This window comes from Triticum aestivum, chromosome 7D (genome assembly GCF_018294505.1).
Source record: "Triticum aestivum cultivar Chinese Spring chromosome 7D, IWGSC CS RefSeq v2.1, whole genome shotgun sequence".
Lineage (NCBI taxonomy): Eukaryota > Viridiplantae > Streptophyta > Magnoliopsida > Poales > Poaceae > Triticum > Triticum aestivum.
The window spans coordinates 161,018,968-161,039,909 of NC_057814.1; the positions used below are offsets into that span (position 1 = coordinate 161,018,968).

Consider the following 20,942-nt stretch of genomic DNA (forward strand, 5'->3'; position numbering starts at 1 on the left):
AAGGAAACTATTGGGTATACCTTCTACCTCAGATCCGAAGGCAAGATCTTCGTTGCCAAGAACGGGTCCTTTCTAGAGAAGGAGTTTCTCTCGAAAGAATTGAGTGGGAGGAAAGTGGAACTTGATGAGGTGATAGTCACCCCTTCCGAACCGGAAAGTAGCGCAGCGCGGGAAAATGTTCCTGTGGTGCCTACACCGACTGGGGAGGAAGTTAATGATGATGATCATGAAGCTTCAGATCAAGTTACTGAACTTCGTAGGTCCACAAGGACACGTTCCACACCAGAGTGGTACGGCAACCCTGTCCTGGAAATCATGTTGTTAGACAACGGTGAACCTTCGAACTATGAAGAAGCGATGGCGGGCCCGGATTCCGACAAATTGCTAGAAGCCATGAAATCCGAGATAGAATCCATGTATGAAAACAAAGTATGGACTTTGACTGACTTGCCCGATGAGCGGCGAGCCATAGAAAACAAATGGATCTTTAAGAAGAAGACGGACGCAGATGGTAATGTGACCATCTACAAAGCTCGACTTGTCGCTAAGGGTTATCGACAAGTTCAAGGGGTTGACTACGATGAGACTTTCTCACCCGTAGCGAAGCTGAAGTCCGTCCGAATCATGTTAGCAATTGCCGCATACTATGATTATGAGATATGGCAGATGGACGTCAAAACGGTATTCCTTAACGGCTTCCTTAAGGAGGAGTTGTATATGATGCAGCCGGAAGGTTTTGTCGATCCTAAGAATGCTAACAAAGTATGCAAGCTCCAGCGCTCAATCTATGGGCTGGTGCAAGCATCTCGGAGTTGGAACATTCGCTTTGATGAGATGATCAAAGCGTTTGGGTTTACACAGACTTATGGAGAAGCCTGTGTTTACAAGAAAGTGAGTGGGAGCTCTGTAGCATTTCTCATATTATATGTGGATGACATACTATTGATGGGAAATGATATAGAATTCTTGGAAAGTATAAAGGCCTATTTGAATAAGTGTTTTTCAATGAAGGACCTTGGAGAAGCTGCTTATATATTAGGCATCAAGATCTATAGAGATAGATCAAGACGCCTCAATGGTCTTTCACAGAGTACATACCTTGACAAGATATTGAAGAAGTTCAGTCCAAGAAGGGGTTCTTGCCTGTATTGCAAGGTGTGCAATTGAGCACGGCTCAATGCCCAACCACGGCAGAAGATATAGAAGAGATGAGTGTCATCCCCTATGCCTCGGCCATAGGGTCTATTATGTATGCCATGCTGTGTACCAGACCTGATGTAAACCTTGCCGTAAGTTTGGTAGGAAGGTACCAAAGTAATCCCGGCAAGGAACACTGGACAGTCAGTTCTATCACTTTAATAGAGCCGCCTTCTCGGTCTCCCAGCCAGTTCTATCAGTGCTGAAGTTTTGTTTCAACTGTTCAATGTTTTCTAAGGCAGTCTTCAGCTCTGATTTGGCTTTTGAAGTCTCAGATTGCTGAGTTTGAATATTGGCCCTCAGATCTTTGACTTGGGATTCCTTTTCATTTAATTCAGCCTGCGACATGAACCACATGGAAGGAATTATGATCATGATTATTTTTAAAGTCCCAAGTATAATACACGTATTCTCCTTGGCACTTGGGGGCTAATGCCTATTGCTCTTTTTACGACAAGTTTTTATGATGGCCCGGGCAAAATGATATGATCCGGCTTATAAAGGCTACATAATTGGATTTTATTCAGCCATGGTGATCAGTCCCGGTTTATTCATACTGATTAAACCGGCCCTTGGGGGCTACAGATGCAAAGTTGATCACTGCTAATTGAAGTCCCGGCTTAACTTGATAGTTTAAGCCAGCCCTTGGGGGCTACTAGTGATGATGTTCATCTATTTGTGACTATTTGAAAGTCTACAGTATAATCAATTCTATCATAGGCTATAGACTTGGCGGCTGATAGAGATATATTTATGCGGAGGATTTTGTTGGATTACCTCAAAGCGCTCTTTCATCAAGTTGACCAAGCCGGCTTCAAAACCACGGCTGGTATACAGACGGTTTAAATAACCGGAGTGAATCTCTTGGGCGTTGAACTGGGTGTAGCTTTGCAAGTCTACCTTCCACTTGCCTTTATCAGCAGCAGAAAATTCTTCCTTGGCGCTCTGCTTGGATAAGGCAGTAGGGTTACCCGGCGCTGTATAACCAAGCCCGGTAATGATGACATCGTCAGCTTTCTCTTCAGTGGGCTTGATGGGACTTGGTGGCTTAGTAATGACCAGCTCAACGTCTATACGATCTATGGTGACATCGTGCTCTTCTGGTGGCGGGTCATCAATGGTGTTGGAAATATGCCCTAGAGGCAATAATAAAAGGTTATTATTATATTTCTTTGTTCATGATAATCGTCTATTATTCATGCTATAATTGTATTGTCCGGAAATCGTAATACATGTGTGAATACATAGACCACAACGTGTCCCTAGTAAGCCTCTAGTTGACTAGCTCGTTGATCAACAGATAGTCATGGTTTCCTGACTATGGACATTGGATGTCATTGATAACGGGATCACATCATTAGGAGAATGATGTGATGGACAAGACCCAATCCTAAGCATAGCATAAAAGATCGTGTAGTTTCATTTGCTAGAGCTTTTCCAATGTCAAGTATCTTTTCCTTAGACCATGAGATCGTGCAACTCCCGGATACCGTAGGAGTGCTTTGGGTGTGCCAAACGTCACAACGTAACTGGGTGACTATAAAGGTGCACTACGGGTATCTCCGAAAGTGTCTGTTGGGTTGGCACGGGTCGAGACTGGGATTTGTCACTCCGTGTGACGGAGAGGTATCTCTGGGCCCACTCGGTAATGCATCATCATAATGAGCTCAATGTGACTAAGGCGTTAGTCACGGGATCATGCATTGCGGTACGAGTAAAGAGACTTGCCAGTAACGAGATTGAACAAGGTATTGGGATACCGACGATCGAATCTCGGGCAAGTAACATACCGATTGACAAAGGGAATTGCATACGGATTGATTGAATCCTCGACACCGTGGTTCATCCGATGAGATCATCGTGGAACATGTGGGAGCCAACATGGGTATCCAGATCCCGCTGTTGGTTATTGACCGGAGAGGCGTCTCGGTCATGTCTGCATGTCTCCCGAACCCGTAGGGTCTACACACTTAAGGTCCGGTCACGCTAGGGTTGTAGAGATATATGTATGCGGAAACTCGAAAGTTGTTCGGAGTCCCGGATGAGATCCCGGACGTCACGAGAGGTTCCGGAATGGTCCGGAGGTGAAGAATTATATATAGGAAGTCCAGTTTCGGCCACCGGGAAAGTTTCGGGGGTTACCGGTATTGTACCGGGACCACCGGAAGGGTCCCGGAGGTCCACCGGGTGGGGCCACCCATCCCGGAGGGCCCCGTGGGCTGAAAGTGGAAGGGAACCAGCCTTTAGTGGGCTGGGGCGCCCCCCTTGGGCCTCCCCCCATGCGCCTAGGGTTGGGAACCCTAGGGGGGAGCTTCCCCCTTGCCTTGGGGGGCAAGGCACCCCTTCTCCCCCTTTGGCCGCCGCCCCCCCTTGGAGATCCCATCTCCCTGGGCCGGCGCCCCCCCAGGGGGCCTATATAAAGGGGGGAGGGAGGGCAGCAACCTACAGCTTTGGGCGCCTCCCTCCTCCCCTGCAACACCTCTCTCTCTCGCAGAAGCTCGGCGAAGCCCTGCCGGAGACCCGCTACATCCACCACCACGCCGTCGTGCTGCTAAATCTCCATCAACCTCTCCTTCCCCCTTGCTGGATCAAGAAGGAGGAGACGTCGCTGCATCGTACCTGTGTTGAACGCGGAGGTGCCGTCCGTTCGACACTCGGTCATCGGTGATTTGGATCACGGCGAGTACGACTCCGTCATCCACGTTCATTGGAACGCTTCCGCTCGCGATCTACAAGGGTATGTAGATGCACTCCTTTCCCCTCGTTGCTAGTATACTCCATAGATGCATCTTGGTGAGCGTAGGAAAATTTTAAAATTATGCTACGATTCCCAACAAATGGTAGCCTCAACGGTTGGATGAGAGTCCTCTGGCATTTGCTTTTCTGGCTTAGAAGGGTCGGAATCTTCAGCCGGCTTGTTCAGTTTTGCCTTCTTGCTGGGCTTGGCCACGCCACTGAAAATAAGAAATACAAAGATGTCAGCATATCAATCAGGCATGAAGTTTCAAATGATTGAATACACCCTTACCCAGGCACGGTCTTGAAGGCTGGGATTTGAGTTCCCGTTGAGTCGCCGTAGGAGGAATGAGATGTTCCCTGATAAATTGAATCAGACGGATTAAGAGGTTGACGAAAAAGACCCGCCTTGGGATAATCTAAGTCAGAAATTTTTGGAACCTCCGCTTGACGTTTGCGAGGTGCTGGGGTGTTCGGTAAGCCGGAGGATAAAACTCCACCGCCGCTGTTCCAGGTTGTGTGGCGAACTTCATGTTGCTACTTCTTCAAAAGAAAGTTGGGATCCAAGTAAGCTAAAGGGTGAGAAAATCTTACTTTCCGGCTTGCCTGTCGAGTTTTCTATGTTGGCAGGGGTTCTGAGCCGGAGGAAAGAGTAATTACCTCTTCATCATTTGCACGGCTGGCCTCCGCATCATCCTGATAATGGTCATTGTCAATAAGATGTACAAAAAATGAGCCAAGGGAATCAAGTTGTACCCCGACTCATTATCATCATCATTCTCATCCAAGTTGAATAACTCGGCGAGATTGGTCTTTTTCTTGGCAGGCTTCTTGATAGCTTTGCTCTTTGTCCAGGTCTCCTTGACCGGTTTATCTAACTTCCTCTTCCAGAAGGAGGAATCGGTCTGTACAAATAAAATGGGTTATAAGAAGGCAATTTGAATGAAAGACAGTGTTTAAACCGAAAATAGCTTAAAGGCTTACAGCTGGTGGTGGATTGAGAGTGCAGAAAGGATTCAGTCCAACTTTGCTGCAATCTTCCAGACTCTCATTCAGGAGAGTTTTTGTCATTTCATTGTTGTCTTCTTCAGTAATTTCTATCTCACAGTGGCGAAGTGGATCTTTCAAATCACCGGTGTACTCACACACTAAGCCGGGTCGACGGCTTAAGGGTAATATCCTCCATGAGACCCAGCATCGGACAAGGTCAATTCCGGTCAAGCCATTAGCCATAAAAGCTTTGATTTTTGAAAAAATGGGCACGTATTTGGCTCGTTCCTTTGTGCTGATGCGGTCTGGCTGAGGGTGCCTGTTGCTAAGTCGGCTGGCGCGATAACCCGGTAGAGGATTTTCCCCTTCTGGAGAAGTGTCTCTGCAATAAAACCAGGTTTGGTTCCAGTCTTTGGGATGACTGGGCAGAGTGGCAGCTGGAAAAGTGGCTTCTTTCCGCCGCTGTATGGAGATGCCGCCTAGCTCTAGGCTGGGCCCGTATGTGAACTCGTTCTGCCGGTTTAAGTAATAGAACTCTCTGAATAGTTCTACGGTGGGCTCCTGTTGAAGGTACACCTCGCAAAATACTTGGAAGTTGCAGATGTTTGAAACAGAGTTGGGTCTGATATCTTGTGGATGGAGCTTGAAAAAATGCAGCACGTCGCGGAAGAATTTTGAGCCGGGAGGGCTGAAGCCCCAGTTCATGTGATCAGTAAAGGCAACTACTTCACTGTCCTTGGGCTCAGGACGAGTTTCATTGCCTGGAACCCTCCAATGGATGACATCTTTTTTGGCTAGGACGCCAGTCTGAATATATTCGTTCAAGTCTTCCTCGATGACCCGGGAAATGACCCAGTTGCAGGCAGTGACAGTCTTGACCATTTTTTAGGAAAAAGGCCTAAAATAAAGAAACATTACCGGCTTAAGATCATGCTATTAAACCAGACCATTGATTCAAAGGTAAAATGCTATAAACGGCTAACATATTAAGCTGGAGGATGAACATTGAAGTACATAGATATTCATATCGGCGGCTTAAAAGGGGACTAATGGTACCTACCAGGTTAAGGATTCTGCTGTTAAGCCGGACAGAGTTTAAAAGTCAAGTATATTGTGCCGAACCAAATTATAAGGATGAATAAGCAAGCATGGTTAAACCGGAGAAGTATTGTCGGGTCATGCAAGTTATGAAGCGTATGATGGCGGTTTAAACAAGGCTTAGTATTATATGGTGGATCACGGTTTATGGTATAAGCCGCCATGGCAGTTATGGTACTTCAAATTTATCAATGAAAATTTTGCTAAGTGATGGACAAACAGATTTCACAGACTGGAGCTATGATTGTGGATCTACAGCAATGCAGAAAAGGCAGTAAATTCTAAACCTAAGGTGGCGGCAGCAGAAAAGTTCGTGTGCTCCGATGGGATTTTCTATGAAAAGGAAGTATTCTGATGATAAAAATGAAGGCTAAACTACTACCGCACAAGGTTCATGACCTATTCAGATTAAAAGCTATTTGAGTTGAAGGAAACAACGAAGAACAGATCTGAGTTAAAACGAGAGGAGCACTTACAGACGATGAAGGACAGTGGTCGCTCGCCGGAGTTCTCTGGTCCGGTCAGGTCGATGCAGCAGCCTGAGTTGGTGAAGTGGTCTAAGGTCGCGGCGGCGGAGCTCGGGCGGCAGAGGAGACGCAAGAGAAAGACGAAGGCGACAAGGCAAGGGGGGGGGATGAAAAAGACCCCCGCACCTATGAAAGAACATGCGGTGCCCCCATGTTTGGTTTTGGTAATTAATGACAATCTCTATGGACTAATGGTTGCCTTGAGTTATATTTGAAGGATTTGTCCATAGGCTTGTCTTGAAGTCCATGTGTTGGTTTCAAGGAGTTTATGTGTTGACCAAGGTGCTATTAAGGAATTATCCAAAGATTGGTCATGTGAGAGTTGAGCTTATTGCAAGCATGTCTTGGAGAAGAAGATTGGGTGATCATTCATGTCTACCTTCAAGACATCATCCAAATGAAGAGAGTTGGAAAGATTCAAGGTTGATCAAGATTAAGTCAAGAGTGAATCAAGTTGATCAACTCACAAAGCGTACAAGATTTACCAAGGGGTCAAGTGATCCCATGGTATGGTAAGCATTGTCCATTTCGCTTTGTATGCTAACCCATGGTATTCGAGAGAGTTCTTTGTGGGGTTAGGTTGCGGTGTGCAAGTTCAAGTGGAGGATCACGAAGGGATCAAATGCTTGAAGCTTGCCGTCCATTGTGGTAACAAGGGATTTGTGAAGATGTGCGGAAGAGTGGCTCACCCATAGTGGAGTATGGGGGAGCAATCAACTAGTCTTCGTCGAGCCAACGCAATCAAGATAGGTGGTCCAACTTGAGGGACTCAAGATCGTCATCATCTAGCTCAAGTGGACCATGTGCAAGGCAAAGGTTTGCCCTTGATAGGTTTTCTATTTTACCGGTCTCATGGTGGTAGTTGGGAGACCGGGTTATAGGATTGATTGTCGTACTATCAAGGGGGGCTCTCGATGAGTAGCTTGATCGTATCGTTCGTAGAGAGCTCAAACCATTGCATCCTTGCATCATCTTTCTTGGTTCTTGTTTGGTTCTCTTTGTGAGATTTGGAGCTTATGGTCATCTTAATGACAAGCTCGAGTTCATCAAAAATGGAGTTCACATGCTTCTTCTATGATGTTTTCGATGTTGGAGGTTCTGCCGGTTCTTCTCTGTTGGAGGTTTCTCTCCTCGCTGTTTTGATGCTACTCGTTGTCTTGTACCCAACAAGCTTGAGTTTGCTCAATTCAGAGCTCATTTGCAGAAGTTATGGAAGTTCTGGTTTTATTGGATCCGTCTGGTGTCTTTAGCTGCGTTTTGCAGGCATCCAAGTGCTAAACCCTCTGTGGCGTGCGGTAGTACTGCTCAAGGGAGCGGTAGTACCGCAGGGGCCAGCAGTAGTACCGCTCCTAGTGAGCGGTAGTACCGCTGCCTCTAGCCCAGAACGCTGGCGCGCACGGAAGTAGGCGCGGAAGTAATTTCTTACTTCCGCACCCTACGCGGTAGTACCGCTCCTGGTGAGCGGTAGTACCGCTGCCTCGTGTCCTGGTGCTGTTGTGTGCGGTAATAGGCGCGGATGTAATTTTTTACATCCACCCTTACGCGGTAGTACCGCTCCCTGTGCGCGTTGTACCGTGCCGACTTTTTCTCGTAGCTAGCTCCAGCGGTTGTAGGTGCGGCAGTTATTTTTTACATCAGTGGATGCGCGGTAGTACCGCAAGGGCAGGCGGTAGTACCGCTCCTGCAGTAGTACCGCCCTGTTGCCCCTTTGCAGTGTTGTTTCATTGGGCTTCTGCCGCCCTAGCGGCAGTACCGCTCGTAGGAGCGGTAGTACCGCTATGTGTAGGCTGTGAGCATAACGGTTGGATTTTCCCCCTCCTATAAAAGGGGGTCTTCTTCTCCAATGAACCTTATCCTTTGAGCTCGTGTTCTTCCCCCATTGTTGACCTCCTTCGAGCTTGCTAACTCTCAGTCCCTCCATGGATTCTTGCTAGTTTTCGAGGGAAAAGAGAGAGGAGATCTAGATCCACATTTCCACCAATCACTTTCTCCTCTTTGTGAGGGGAACCCCTTGGATCTAGATCTTGGAGTTCTTGGTGTTCTCCTTCTTGTTCTTCCTCTCATTTTCCTCCCTAGCATTAGTTGCTTCGGTGGGATTTGAGAGAGAAGGACTTGGGCACTCCGTGTGCCCTTGCCATTGCATTTGGTGCATCGGTTTGAGTTCTCCACGTGATACGTGGAAGTTACAAGTTGATAAGCTTATTACTCTTGGGTGCTTGGTACCCTTGAGCTTGTTCCTCTTGGGTGCTTGGGCGCCCTAGACGGTTGGTGGTGTTCGGAGCTTAATCATTGTGGTGTAAAGCTCCGGGCAAGCGTCGGGGTCTCCAATTAGGTTGTGGAGATCGTCCCGAGCAATTTGACGGGTTACGGTGACCGCCCCCAAGGGTTGCCAAAGTGTACGGGTTCGGTGACCGCCCCCAAGGGTTGCCATTTGTACGGGTTCGGTGACCGCCCTCAAGTGTCCCTTAGTGGAATCACGGCATCTTGCATTGTGCGAGGGCGTGAGGAGATTACGGTGGCCCTAGTGGCTTCTTGGGGAGCATTGTGCCTCCACACCGCTCCAAACAGAGATTAGCATCAGCAAAGGTGTGAACTTCGGTATACATCGTCGTCTCCACGTGCCTCGGTTATCTCTTACCCGAGCCCTTTACTTATGCACTTTACTTTGTGATAGCCATATTGTTTCTTGTCATATATCTTGCTATCACTTAGTTGTTTATCTTGCTTAGCATAAGTTGTTGGTGCACATAGGTGAGCCTAGTTGTTGTAGGTTTTGTGCTTGACAAATTAACCGCTAGGTTTATTCCGCATTTGTTCAAGCCTAAACCGTAATTATTTTAAAGCGCCTATTCACCCCCCTCTAGGCGACATCCACGATCTTTCAGCCTATTTATAAGAGGGTGGATACAAGGAATACGCGGGAATCGAGAAGGCCGAGATCATCATGTGGCTATATGGACGCCTCGTTTTTCGGGATGATTATTAAGATAAAGATCAGTTAAGATGTTCCGAGCCTCGTGCGAAATTAATGCAAAATGACATCATGGCGGGTTAACATAATTCTGTGAGCTGACATCATGGCGGGTTACAACAAACTCGTTAAACTGGCGATGCAAGATTTTGACAAGTCAGGTAATGGAGATTGATATGAACAAGTTCAAATCAACCTGGAGCCTGATGTTGGGGATATAACTATTGGGTATAAACCGCCCAGGAGGGGCCGGGTCGTACCACTAGCGACTTATTGATGAAGATGGCGGGTCATAGCAAGCCTATTGACAGCCCAAGACCCAGAGACGACTTAAGACCCAAGAGGATGAACTGCCATATGTATGACTTGTATTGTAATTTGTAAGGCAAGCTTAGTTGGTCACCGAGTCGGACACGTTGTGTATGAGCCGGCAGGGACTCTGTAAGCCGCCGGGCATCAACATGTGTATATAAAGGGGTGACCCGGCGGCGAGTTAAGCGCAAGAAACAAGAGATCGAGAACTAGATCAAGCGTATTCGCTCCCTGGTAATAGAAACCCAAGCAATACAATCCCAAACTGGAGTAAGCCTTTACCTCCACCGCGGGGGGCCGAACCAGTATAAACTCTCTGTGTCCTTTGTCCCGATTAACCCCTTTAAGCTAACCTAGTTGCGATGACTCCACAACTAAGTCCTTTCGCTAGGACATCTGCCGTGTTAAGTCCACGACAATATGTCAAAATGTTTTTCAACACAAGTTGGAATAGTTGAACAGTAGAATCCTACTTACCTCTAATTTCCATCTTGTTACAACAAGTCAATGCGAGCAACAATATGCAGTTAAAACTGGCAAATATTATGACTCATCCAACATACATAAAGTAAAAAATGACAAATATAGGTGAGGATATCCATCTTTATTCAAAAGCACATGGCATGGTCTAAAGTTGAATTGTAAATGCCAATTCTTCCGAACAAACCTGACACCAATGTCACTGTAACAACAAAATATTGTTGCCGAAAATATAATGACATAAGTACGTAGTAACAGACAAATTATTTCACCATATAGCAGAGATAGAAAACACATAAGTCAACATATTCAACTTGATATACATATTAATTTAGAAAGTTTGTGTATGGTGACAAAATCATTTAATGAAGAAAAACAAAAGTTCAATTAATTAATCTGGTTACTTCGCAAGCACGACAAAACCAAGTTGACACATGTTGCCATATTATGTATAATACATGAAAAATGGTTTAATTTGATCCCAGAAAGGCACACAATGAAATCAAAATGCACCAGTAGACAAGCATTTGATTTTTTGAAATTGAAGTTTCTATTCTTCTATATAAAATATAACTTTCCATTTTCATGTCCTTAACTACTATCAACTCACATCATCATCATGTAACATGTTGCTACTACTAGAATAAACATGGACACTGGTAGTACAACTATGCAAACATTGTGAGACCATAGAAGCATGCAACAACTAATAGCCTAATATGACGGCCAATAGTTTTTTTTGGAAATGAGGTAGATAGCACAGCTAGAAGTGAACAGTGACTCGTCACCATAAAACACGGTGATCGACAAAAACTTTAATGAGTCTCCAAATCACGCACAAAGACACCTTTCATGGTGATGTTTTAGGCTGGCCATAGTGGGGGTAACATAAGTAGTGTCATGCACTTGGGATTCAGAAACATGCATATGTGGCAGTCAATTAAAGAAGAGAGAGATGGTTATAGTAACATATGTAGATACCGTAACATAATAAATGTTATGCTACTGTGTGTCATGCATGACAATAAATGAGACCACCTATGATACTAATCTATGTTACTACTATGCACTATGGATGTACTAGTATCATACACTAGTATCATATGCATGATACTGGTATATGATACTCCCCACTATGACCAGCCTTAAGGGCCACACACAAATATGTCGTGGTGTTTTAGCATGTACTTTGTTTGGAATCTTGAGTGTGTATACAATTTTTTTTAGCTCTAAGACTACCAGAGAAAGAACGTCTCAGTTACAACAAAATGTCAACGTGAGAAATAAATGCAACAAGAAAAATTAGGAAACATATTTTGGCACATCCAATGGATATAAAATAATAATAATTATAGGCATGGCCGTGTGGATATCGATATTAATTTGCACATGAGATGGACGAAAGTTGACCAAACAAATCAAACACCACCACCATTGCTACAACAAAATAATATTGCTACAATATAATGGAATAGGCAATGCCAAATAAAATATCTCACCATATCACAGATATATGAAGCACATCACCGAGATACACATGTGAACATCCACTTTAGTTCGCGAAAGCCGCGGGCCTACTCAAAAATTCATTTAGTAGCGAAGAAAAGCCTAAAGATCAATTAATACTAAACATGCAATTGACTTTATAGACCAGACAGAACAAAAAAGATATGTCAATGGCGGAAATATGTCATTAGTCTAAAATGGACAAATATGATTTTGTCAATGCCAAGAGATACACAACATGAGCTCAAAAATCAAAATGCAAAGACCCACTCTCACCATTATACTAGTGGTATTCTTTTTGGCAAAACCTCAGTGCATGCTTTTCTATGGAAACCAGAATCTTCATGTAGTAATGTTGTAAGTAAATGTTTTGAAATGAAAACAATTAAAGCATGCAACAGCTAATGGCGTGGCCGAATTGAAAAGTAGACGGATGGAAGTGACCGAGCAACCTTCCAGCGTCTACGCGCTGATTATTTTAGGAAAACGTTTACTCGTACGCGTTTCCCGAACGCGCACGAGACCCCCCTTTATCACCGGAGACCTCCCCCAAAACCCACCACCATTCCCATCCCATACGCGCACCGCACCGCGGCGCCGATACATACGCCCGCCCTCGCCCCCCGCATCACTGCTGCACCACCACGCGGGACAGCTCACCACAGCCTGCGCCGCACAGAGCGAGCGAGCGCCGCAAGAATCCAAGAACCGTCGGCGGCGGCGGCGATGAGGGCGGCCGGGGCAGCCGTGGCGCTGCTCTTCTTCTTCCTCCTGGCCGTCCCCGGCGAGGCGGCGGCGGCGCTGCCGAGGTTCGCGGAGGCGCCGCAGTACCGGAACGGGGAGGGGTGCCCGGCGGCGACCGCGGCCGGCGTGTGCGACCCGGGGCTGGTGCACATCGCCATGACCCTCGACGCGCACTACCTGCGGGGCTCCATGGCGGCCATCTACTCGCTGCTCAAGCACGCCTCCTGCCCGGAGTCGCTCTTCTTCCACTTCCTGGCCGCGGCGCCCGGGGACGGCGAGCTGCGCGCGGCGCTGGCGGCCTCCTTCCCGTCACTGCGGTTCGAGATCTACCCGTTCCGCGCCGAGGCCGTGGCCGGGCTCATCTCGGCGTCCGTGCGCGCCGCCCTCGAGGCGCCGCTCAACTACGCGCGGAACCACCTCGCCGACCTGCTCCCGCCCTGCGTGCCCCGGGCCATCTACCTCGACTCCGACGTCCTGGCCGCCGACGACGTGCGCCGGCTCTGGGAGACCCGCCTCCCCGCCGCCGCCGTCGTCGCCGCGCCCGAGTACTGCCACGCCAACTTCTCCCGCTACTTCACCCCGGCCTTCTGGTCCGACCCGGCGCTCGGCGCGCGCGTCTTCGCGGGCCGCCGCCGCCCGCCCTGCTACTTCAACACCGGCGTCATGGTCATCGACCTCCGCCGCTGGAGGGCCGGCAACTACCGCCGCCGGATCGAGCGCTGGATGGAGATCCAGAAGGAGAGGCGCATCTACGAGCTGGGCTCGCTGCCGCCGTTCCTGCTCGTCTTCGCCGGCGAGGTGGAGGCCGTCGACCTCCGCTGGAACCAGCACGGCCTCGGCGGCGACAACGTGCACGGCAGCTGCCGCCCGCTCCACGACGGGCCCGTCAGCCTCATGCATTGGTCGGGCAAGGGCAAGCCGTGGGACCGCCTGGACGCCGGCAGGCCCTGCCCGCTCGACCACACCTGGAAGTCCTACGACCTCTACATCGCCGGAGACGCGAGCAGCGCCGCCTCGCCGGCTTCCGGGCCGGCATTGTCCGCCTGGTAGAGGGAGCCCGTAGCTGCACTGACTAGTTACAGTAATTCTTTTGTTGGTTAGGCGGTTCTTGGCAATGGCAGCGCTGCGGCTGCCGTTGCCGTCGGCTGTACAGGGCGGCGAGGGGGGAAGGAAGGGAGGATCGCCGGCGATTGCTGCGCGAGGAGGAGGGAGGAGAGTGGTGGATAGAGAAAAAAAGAAGAGCTTGTTCTTTTTGGTAGAAAATCAGATTGGTTATGTGGGGGGATTTGGATTCTTTTTGCTCGAGGTGGACATTCTAGGGGGTTGCCAATTCGCTGGATTGGTGGCGATGTACAATTCGTTGATAGTGCTAGGAAAGACTGGGATTTTGTTCTGTTGTTATTGACGATTCTTTCATTCATAATAAGACTATGTGTTCTTGATCTGAAACTCTGGTCTCTGCATTTTTGGGTTGCGTCAAATTCAGTTGAATTGAGTGGATTCTCACTGTATGTTGTATCTGGTTCTGATGTGGTTTCTCCTTGGAAGGCTTACACTATCGCTCGAATGTCAATCTGATGAAGAACATAGCTGAGTTCTGCATTTTTGTAGAATTCAGAACCAGGGCAACCATGTCCTTCAGATTGATGGAGGCATGGGCTGAAATGTTGAACTGAAAAAGAGCAATTTTCGCCGGCAAAATTGGCTGTTCCTGATGTACTACATTCTCCTGTGATTGCACAATTCCTCTGTTATACTACAACTCTGTTCATTATTTCTCTTCTGCAGGAAATCAATACTACACACAAGGGGCTTGTGACTGGGGAGGTTCAAAGTTTCTCTTCAAAATCCCCTGTGCCCAATCAATTTCCCGCCTGGTTTAGTGCTACTATTTGAACTGCCCATCAACTACATTTGTTCTTGAGCAACACATCTCTAAACAAGTGAACATATCATAATTTAGGATGTCAAATCATTTTGCTTGCACCACAATCAAAGTGGCTATTTGCTGTTTAACTTATCCGCTCGCCAGCTAGCCCAGGCCACTAGTACAATCATCCCAACTGATGAGGAGCTCCTGCTAGCTCATAGCCGAAGCCTTGAAGCACCTCCAACCAAATGGAAGACTCCCATAGCTCCTCCATAGTTTATGCACACATGTCAAAGCTCACCCACCTTTACACAAGCACAAGAAAGGTCCAGCCAGGAGGCAGCCAGCCAATGATGAGCTAGGGGAGCTGCAACTGCAAGTCTAGTGCAGTTTCCAGTGCAGCTAATCATCGGTGTCTTCTAATCTTGCTTCCTCCTCTCGCTTTGCCTTTTGGCCTCCTCCGTGCTGTGCACTTTGTTTGAAATGTGATGAATCGTGAACTCCTCCCCTCTCTCGTCTCCACCAACCGGGCATCATCGGCCACCCCCCCTTTTTGATAGCCCTGCATGATTGATTATAAAGGAAAAGGAGAGAAAAGCCATTGTTCTTGGGAAATCCGGTACCTGCAATGATGGTGCATTTCGTGGTGGCGTTGTAGGAACACGTCGTTTTCGCCTAGTGCTGTTTTCATGTGAGAGATGCTTTCTGGCCGGCGATCCATGAACCATCCGCCTACTGACGAAGGAACTGGATCCGATCCGTTCTGACCTCCGATCAGAAACATCGACCGTCGCAGCGGTCGGTAGCATCTCCTTTTCGAGACGAGAAATTAGGCGGTGGCGTATCTGTCCAGAATCTAACGGCGAGCGGAGGCCGTCGTCGGCGCAAAAGTTACTGCGGTGATCCGAGTGGAGGGTGGGCACTGTTCCTACTATCGGACCATGGACTGTGGCAGCGGCCGGATTTGGCCGCCATTACTGGCGTTGGTGCCTCCATTATTGATGGTGGCCACCGGATTCAGGTGGTGCGGCAGGCGGCAGGAGGTACACGCGCGCAGTAAACTCGGTCGATGGCCGACGGAGGGAGGGGAGGGGAGGGGAGGGGGAGGGCCGTCGGCGCGCGGCGACGGCTTCGGATTCGGCGGCATGTCGTAATGGCACGGGCTGGTGCTGGACCGGGAGTGCCTGTCCTCTTGCGGAAGCGAGCTGCCGTCTGCGCTGAAATCAAATCGTCGTCGTAATGGAACGTGGCAGCGCTGGGTTACGTCCCAAGATTTACTGGGAGGTGGCCGTGGTGAAGAATGGATCGACTGTTCACGCCTTCCTTTAATTTGTAGGAACTTTGTAGGAATTCTATAGGATAGGATTTGCAAAGAAAAAATTCGCGCTTTGGTTTGTAGAAACGGATTCCTATGGATAGGAATTAGTCCTTCACATTTTGAAGGAAAAAAAAACATTAATCTAGAGTCAATGAAAAAATACTATCCTATACACCAAATGACATCTCTTTCTCTTTAGGAATTGAGATGCATGTCACCTCACTTTCTGTGATTTTTTCTATTCCTATAAAATTCTTATCCTATGAATCAAAGAAGGCCTCTGTTCTGAGAGTAAAAGATGCGCAACGAAATTTGCGCCAGGTCAAATTTGGTACTACTCTCTCCATTCCAAAATATAGTGCATCTTTGGTTCCCGTGCTTCAACTTTGACTATAAATTTAACCAACTATGTCCATCGGAGGGAGTACTGTAGTAATGCGCAAAAGAAAAACCGGAGTGTATCTGTTTGGAATTACCCGTCCAAGAAATGAATGTATTTAGATGTATTTTAATTGTAGATACATCCATTTTTGTGACAAGTAATTTCATACGGTCAAGTTTCTTTGAAAGCACGCAAGCACATAAACCTTTGTGAAAATGTCCAAGCCTCAAACACGCACTCTTGCATGTACATTTGCCCGCTGAATTTTGTTGCTGAAAAATCGTTGTGTTGTTCTGCTAGAAAGAGAGGTTTCATTTCATCGGGCATGATCCACACCACACTAGAACTGCCCCAGACTAGCAGCTACGTCCATCGGACCACTCTAGCCAACACATACACACGGTGCGTTGGTTTGTGGGGATTCAGATCAGACCATACTTTTGCTAACTCGTGACTGACCCTATTTTGAGTGCGACGAATCTTTACGAGCTTTATCCTTTTTCATGAGTGAATCCACTTGCCTCCTGGCTTCTGGAACAAGGACGCATTGCATTGTGCGTCGTCATGTCCCTCTCCAACAATGCAGCAGAGATGAGATCATTGTCAACGCCATGGAGCAACCTGAACAGCAGAGACTTGCTCTGCTTCTTTGATGGTCAGACATTCTGATAGTGTGGCGAAATGAACATGTGATGTGCGGGTTAGTGGCGAAAGAAAAGTAGGAGTCCGTGGCGCCTGAAGTGTTCGGCCGGCCGGCCGGCTCTGCCTCCCTGAAACGAGTTTCAAAAGGAGGAAGGGGTCCTTCAGAATTTGGTCGCGCCTGAAGAAGTGTTCGGCCAGCCGGCCGGCTCCGTCTCCCTGAAGTGCCCACATCGGCACTGCTCTTTTTTTTCGAGGGAGACATCGGCACTGCTAATGTCCAATAGTGATAGGTCGTTAGTGTTACTAATACAGCAGTAAAAGATGTACAGCTGATGCACGTATTTGCTTTTTTATGATTTTTTTTTTTGTAAAATGCAGAGATACATATAAGCCATAACCTCAAGTACACATTGTAGCATGTGCATTTGCTTTATGATAAAAATGTACTACAAAACAATCATGAAAAACTACCCTACATTGGTTTTGGCTAGCAAACTTCGCAAATTCATCTTTTTTCCGAAACGGAGGATAACCCCCGCCTTTGCATGCGCTGAACGATGCATACAACCATGTTTATTAAATTATTCAACATGGACTGACAATATAAATACAAGGATCAATACAAAGCCATCTTTCTGGTGACCTATGTCGCTACACTTACATGCTTGACGATGTGCCTTGACCGCATCAATGCACACCATCTAATCCGGTGGCTTCACAAAGTTGCCGTTGGTGCGAGCCGAGAGCACCAACCGATCTAGCAGACCCACAACGTGCACCGCATGCGCGCGCTCTAGGATCGTGCGCCGTCGTCTCTTTTTGAATTCATGACTAGCCCTATTTTGAGTGCGATGAGCCTTGAGGAATCAGTAGCTTTATCTCTTTTTGCAGAGCCGCTCGACTCTTGGCTTCTAGAACAAGCACGGAGTGCCTCGTCAATCGTCCTGTCCTTCTCCGGATCAGATATCATTGTCAACACCATGGCCCATGGAACATTTCTCACATCAAGGATCACCGGTGAAGTCGTCTACTGATCAGTGCTCCCACACGTGTGGAAAGCTCGACCTGTAAGAGGAACATGTCATGTGCAGAGTAAGTGGACACAGAGGGGATGATTAAAGGTGTAAGTGGAACGACTTGCGAAAGGAAGAGAAAATTCTTCAGAATTCGGTGGTGCCTGAAGTATTCGGCCGGCCGGCCGGCTCCGCTGTCCTAAAAGGCGCACGTAATAAGCCGTGCTAATGTCTGGTAGTGATGAGCCGTTAGTATTTGATTTGAAGGCCATGCAGCACTCGTTGTAGTGCATATTTTTTCGATAAAGAACATTTCATTCAATTGATATATCGAGGCGATACAACCATATTGAAGAATGCCCGGCCTCTGCATAGCGCGATGCACACAGCCAACATGTCCAACAAGCCTAAAAATAAATATCGTTTTGCAGCAAAAGTAAATCGGTCCAGCCTAGGGTGGGGCAACTCCTATCTGGAGATTACACCGCCATCCATGTTGGGAGAAAACCTCCCTGGTTGTATGCTCCAGCCGTGTAGACGCCATCATAAAAATGTCTCTGTCCTCCGGCCTCTGCATGATAGACCATGTACGGAGCCATCGCGTACACACATGGATAACCTGCACAGGAGATGAAACACATTTATTATTAAAAATCACATCATTTCTGGTAAGCCACAGTGCCCAACATAAGGCAGCCGCTCCCACGAGTAGATGTGCAGAAAATTGTTTATCGATACCCGCAACCAATTGCCGAACATGTTACGCGCACAACGTGGGGGATATAGATTTGAAGCTACTTGAACTATGGCCCAGACTACATGAGTAAACTTACACTCAAAAAATAAGTGTTTGATGGACTCGTCATGTTGGCAAAAGACACATGTCTTGCTACCTTACCAGTGGCGTCGTGCCAAGTTATCTCTAGTTAAGATGATCCCTTTGTTTAGAAACCAGAGAAATATCTTCACTCTTAGGGGAATTCTGAGCTTCCACAATTTCTTGTTATCACCGGTACATCAGTGTGGGTCATTGCATCATACAAGGATTTGACTGAAAAGGTATCATTCTGATGCAAATTTCATCGGAACTTGTCTGGTTCGCCTGACAGCTAAATGGCCTCCGGACGATTGAGTAATTCATTCCATGCTACCAGACGAGGCCCAATAAGGTCCATAAGGAAAGAAATATCAGGGTTTTCTTGTCCCAATGCTTGTTTGATCGACGGTCCTATACAAGCTAGGGTATTGCACCATAAGTGGAGTGGCCCCAGCCAGGTGTCTTCCCAGAATCGAACCTGAGAACCATCCCTAACCGAGAAAGTACCAAATTGAAAAAAGAATTCCTTGGCCTTCATCACGCCACTCCAAAAATGTGAATCACCGGGTTTCCAATTAACCTGAGAAATGGCTTTAGACCCCACATACTTGTTAGGAATGATTTTCTGCCATACTCCATTCTCAGTGAGTAGTTTGTATACCCATTTACTCAAGAGAGCGATGTTTTTAATCTCAAGATCCTGAATTCCAAGGCCCCCTTGACTTTTAGGTCGGCATAATATACTCCACCTAGCCAGCCGATATTTCTTGGATTCATTATCACACTGCCAAAAAAATCTGGATCTAAAATAATCGAGACACTGTAGAACCCCTTTAGGTAAGTGGAAGAATGACAACATGTATAGAACCATGTTGCTGAGGACGAAATTAATCAGAATCAACCGTCCCCCATACGACAAGAGTTTGGCCTTCCAGCTGGCTAGGCGTTTCTCAAGTCTTTCTTCCACGTGCTTCCACTCAGCGATAGTTAAATGCTGATAGTGAATAGGAATACCTAGATACCTAATCGGGAACTGGCCGAGCTGATAGCCGAAAATCCCAGCATACTCAGATGCGTACTCTGCAGCATCGCCGAAGCAGAAAAGCTCGCTCTTATGGAAGTTAATTTTGAGACCAGAGAGCTCCTCAAATGCACATAAAAGTAATTTGAGGTTTCTAGCTTTATCTAGGTCATGATCTAGAAAAAGTATAGTGTCATCCGCATATTGTAGAATAGACAGTTCTTCTTCTACCAGATGAGGGATCACGCCACTAAATTGGCCGGCCACCTTAGCCCGCTCAACAAGGGTAGCTAACATATCAGCTACAATGTTGAACAAAATATGGGAAGCAGGGTCCCCTTGGCGAAGCCCCTTCCTAGTCTGAAAGTAGTTGCCAACATCATCGTTGATTTTGATAGCCACACTACCTCCAGAAACAAAACTCTCTACCCATCGACACCATTTTGGTGAAAACCCCTTCACGCGCAAAGTTTGCAAAAGAAAGGGCCATTTGACTTTGTCATATGCTTTTTCGAAGTTTATTTTGAAGATGACTCCATTCAACTTTTTACGGTGGAGCTCATGCACAGTTTCATGCAGCACAACAACTCCATCTAGTATGTTGCGTCCTTGCATAAACGCTGTTTGAGTGGGTTTGACCACGTGGTCAGCCACCCCGTTCAACCTATTAGTTGCCACCTTTGTGAATATCTTAAAGCTGACATTTAGAAGGCAAATCGGTCTATATTGTTGAATACGACTAGCCTCCTTAGTCTTGGGCAGAAGAATAATTTCCCCAAAGTTTAAACGGGCAATATCAAGGTTTTCAGCATGCAGTTGGTTAAACAACTGAACCAAATCCCCCTTAATTATATCCCAAAAACATTGATAAAACTCTGTCGGAAAACCATCTGGTCCCGGAGCCTTGTTGTGTTCCATTTGAAACACCGCGGCTCGAACTTCCTCTTCAGAGAACGGAGAGGTTAAAAACTCATTTTCTGCCTCTGAAACTTGAGGTATATCATGAGTAATAGACTCGTCGAGCGCAAAAGGGCTTTGAGGTGAAGGTCCAGAAAGCTCTTTGTAGTACTTAGTAATGAAATTTTTTAGCGGTGCATTCCCCTCTATACGGTCTTCGTCTTGGTCAAGAGCGAAAATACGTTTCTTTCTATGTCTGCCATTGGCCAGTATTTGAAAGTACTTCATATTATCATCAGCTTGAACAAGCAAGTCGGGGTAACACACCCACACTTTCTTAACCAGGTCATGGAATCCCTCTCTAGTGAGCCATCCCAGTTCAAATTTAAACTGTGGACGGTTAGAGCTTGGAGTTGTTTGT

The 20,942-nt window shown here is 47.1% G+C and overlaps 1 protein-coding gene across 1 annotated transcript; it reads left to right on the plus strand.

Moving 5' to 3' along the window:
- Window positions 1-12,364: 12,364 nt before the first annotated feature.
- LOC123166278 (probable galacturonosyltransferase-like 9) lies at window positions 12,365-14,010 on the plus strand. The gene has a single exon (XM_044584052.1). The coding sequence runs from the start codon at window positions 12,544-12,546 to the stop codon at window positions 13,609-13,611; it is 1,068 nt and encodes a 355-aa protein (XP_044439987.1). The 5' UTR covers window positions 12,365-12,543; the 3' UTR covers window positions 13,612-14,010.
- The last annotated feature ends 6,932 nt before the right edge of the window (window positions 14,011-20,942 follow it).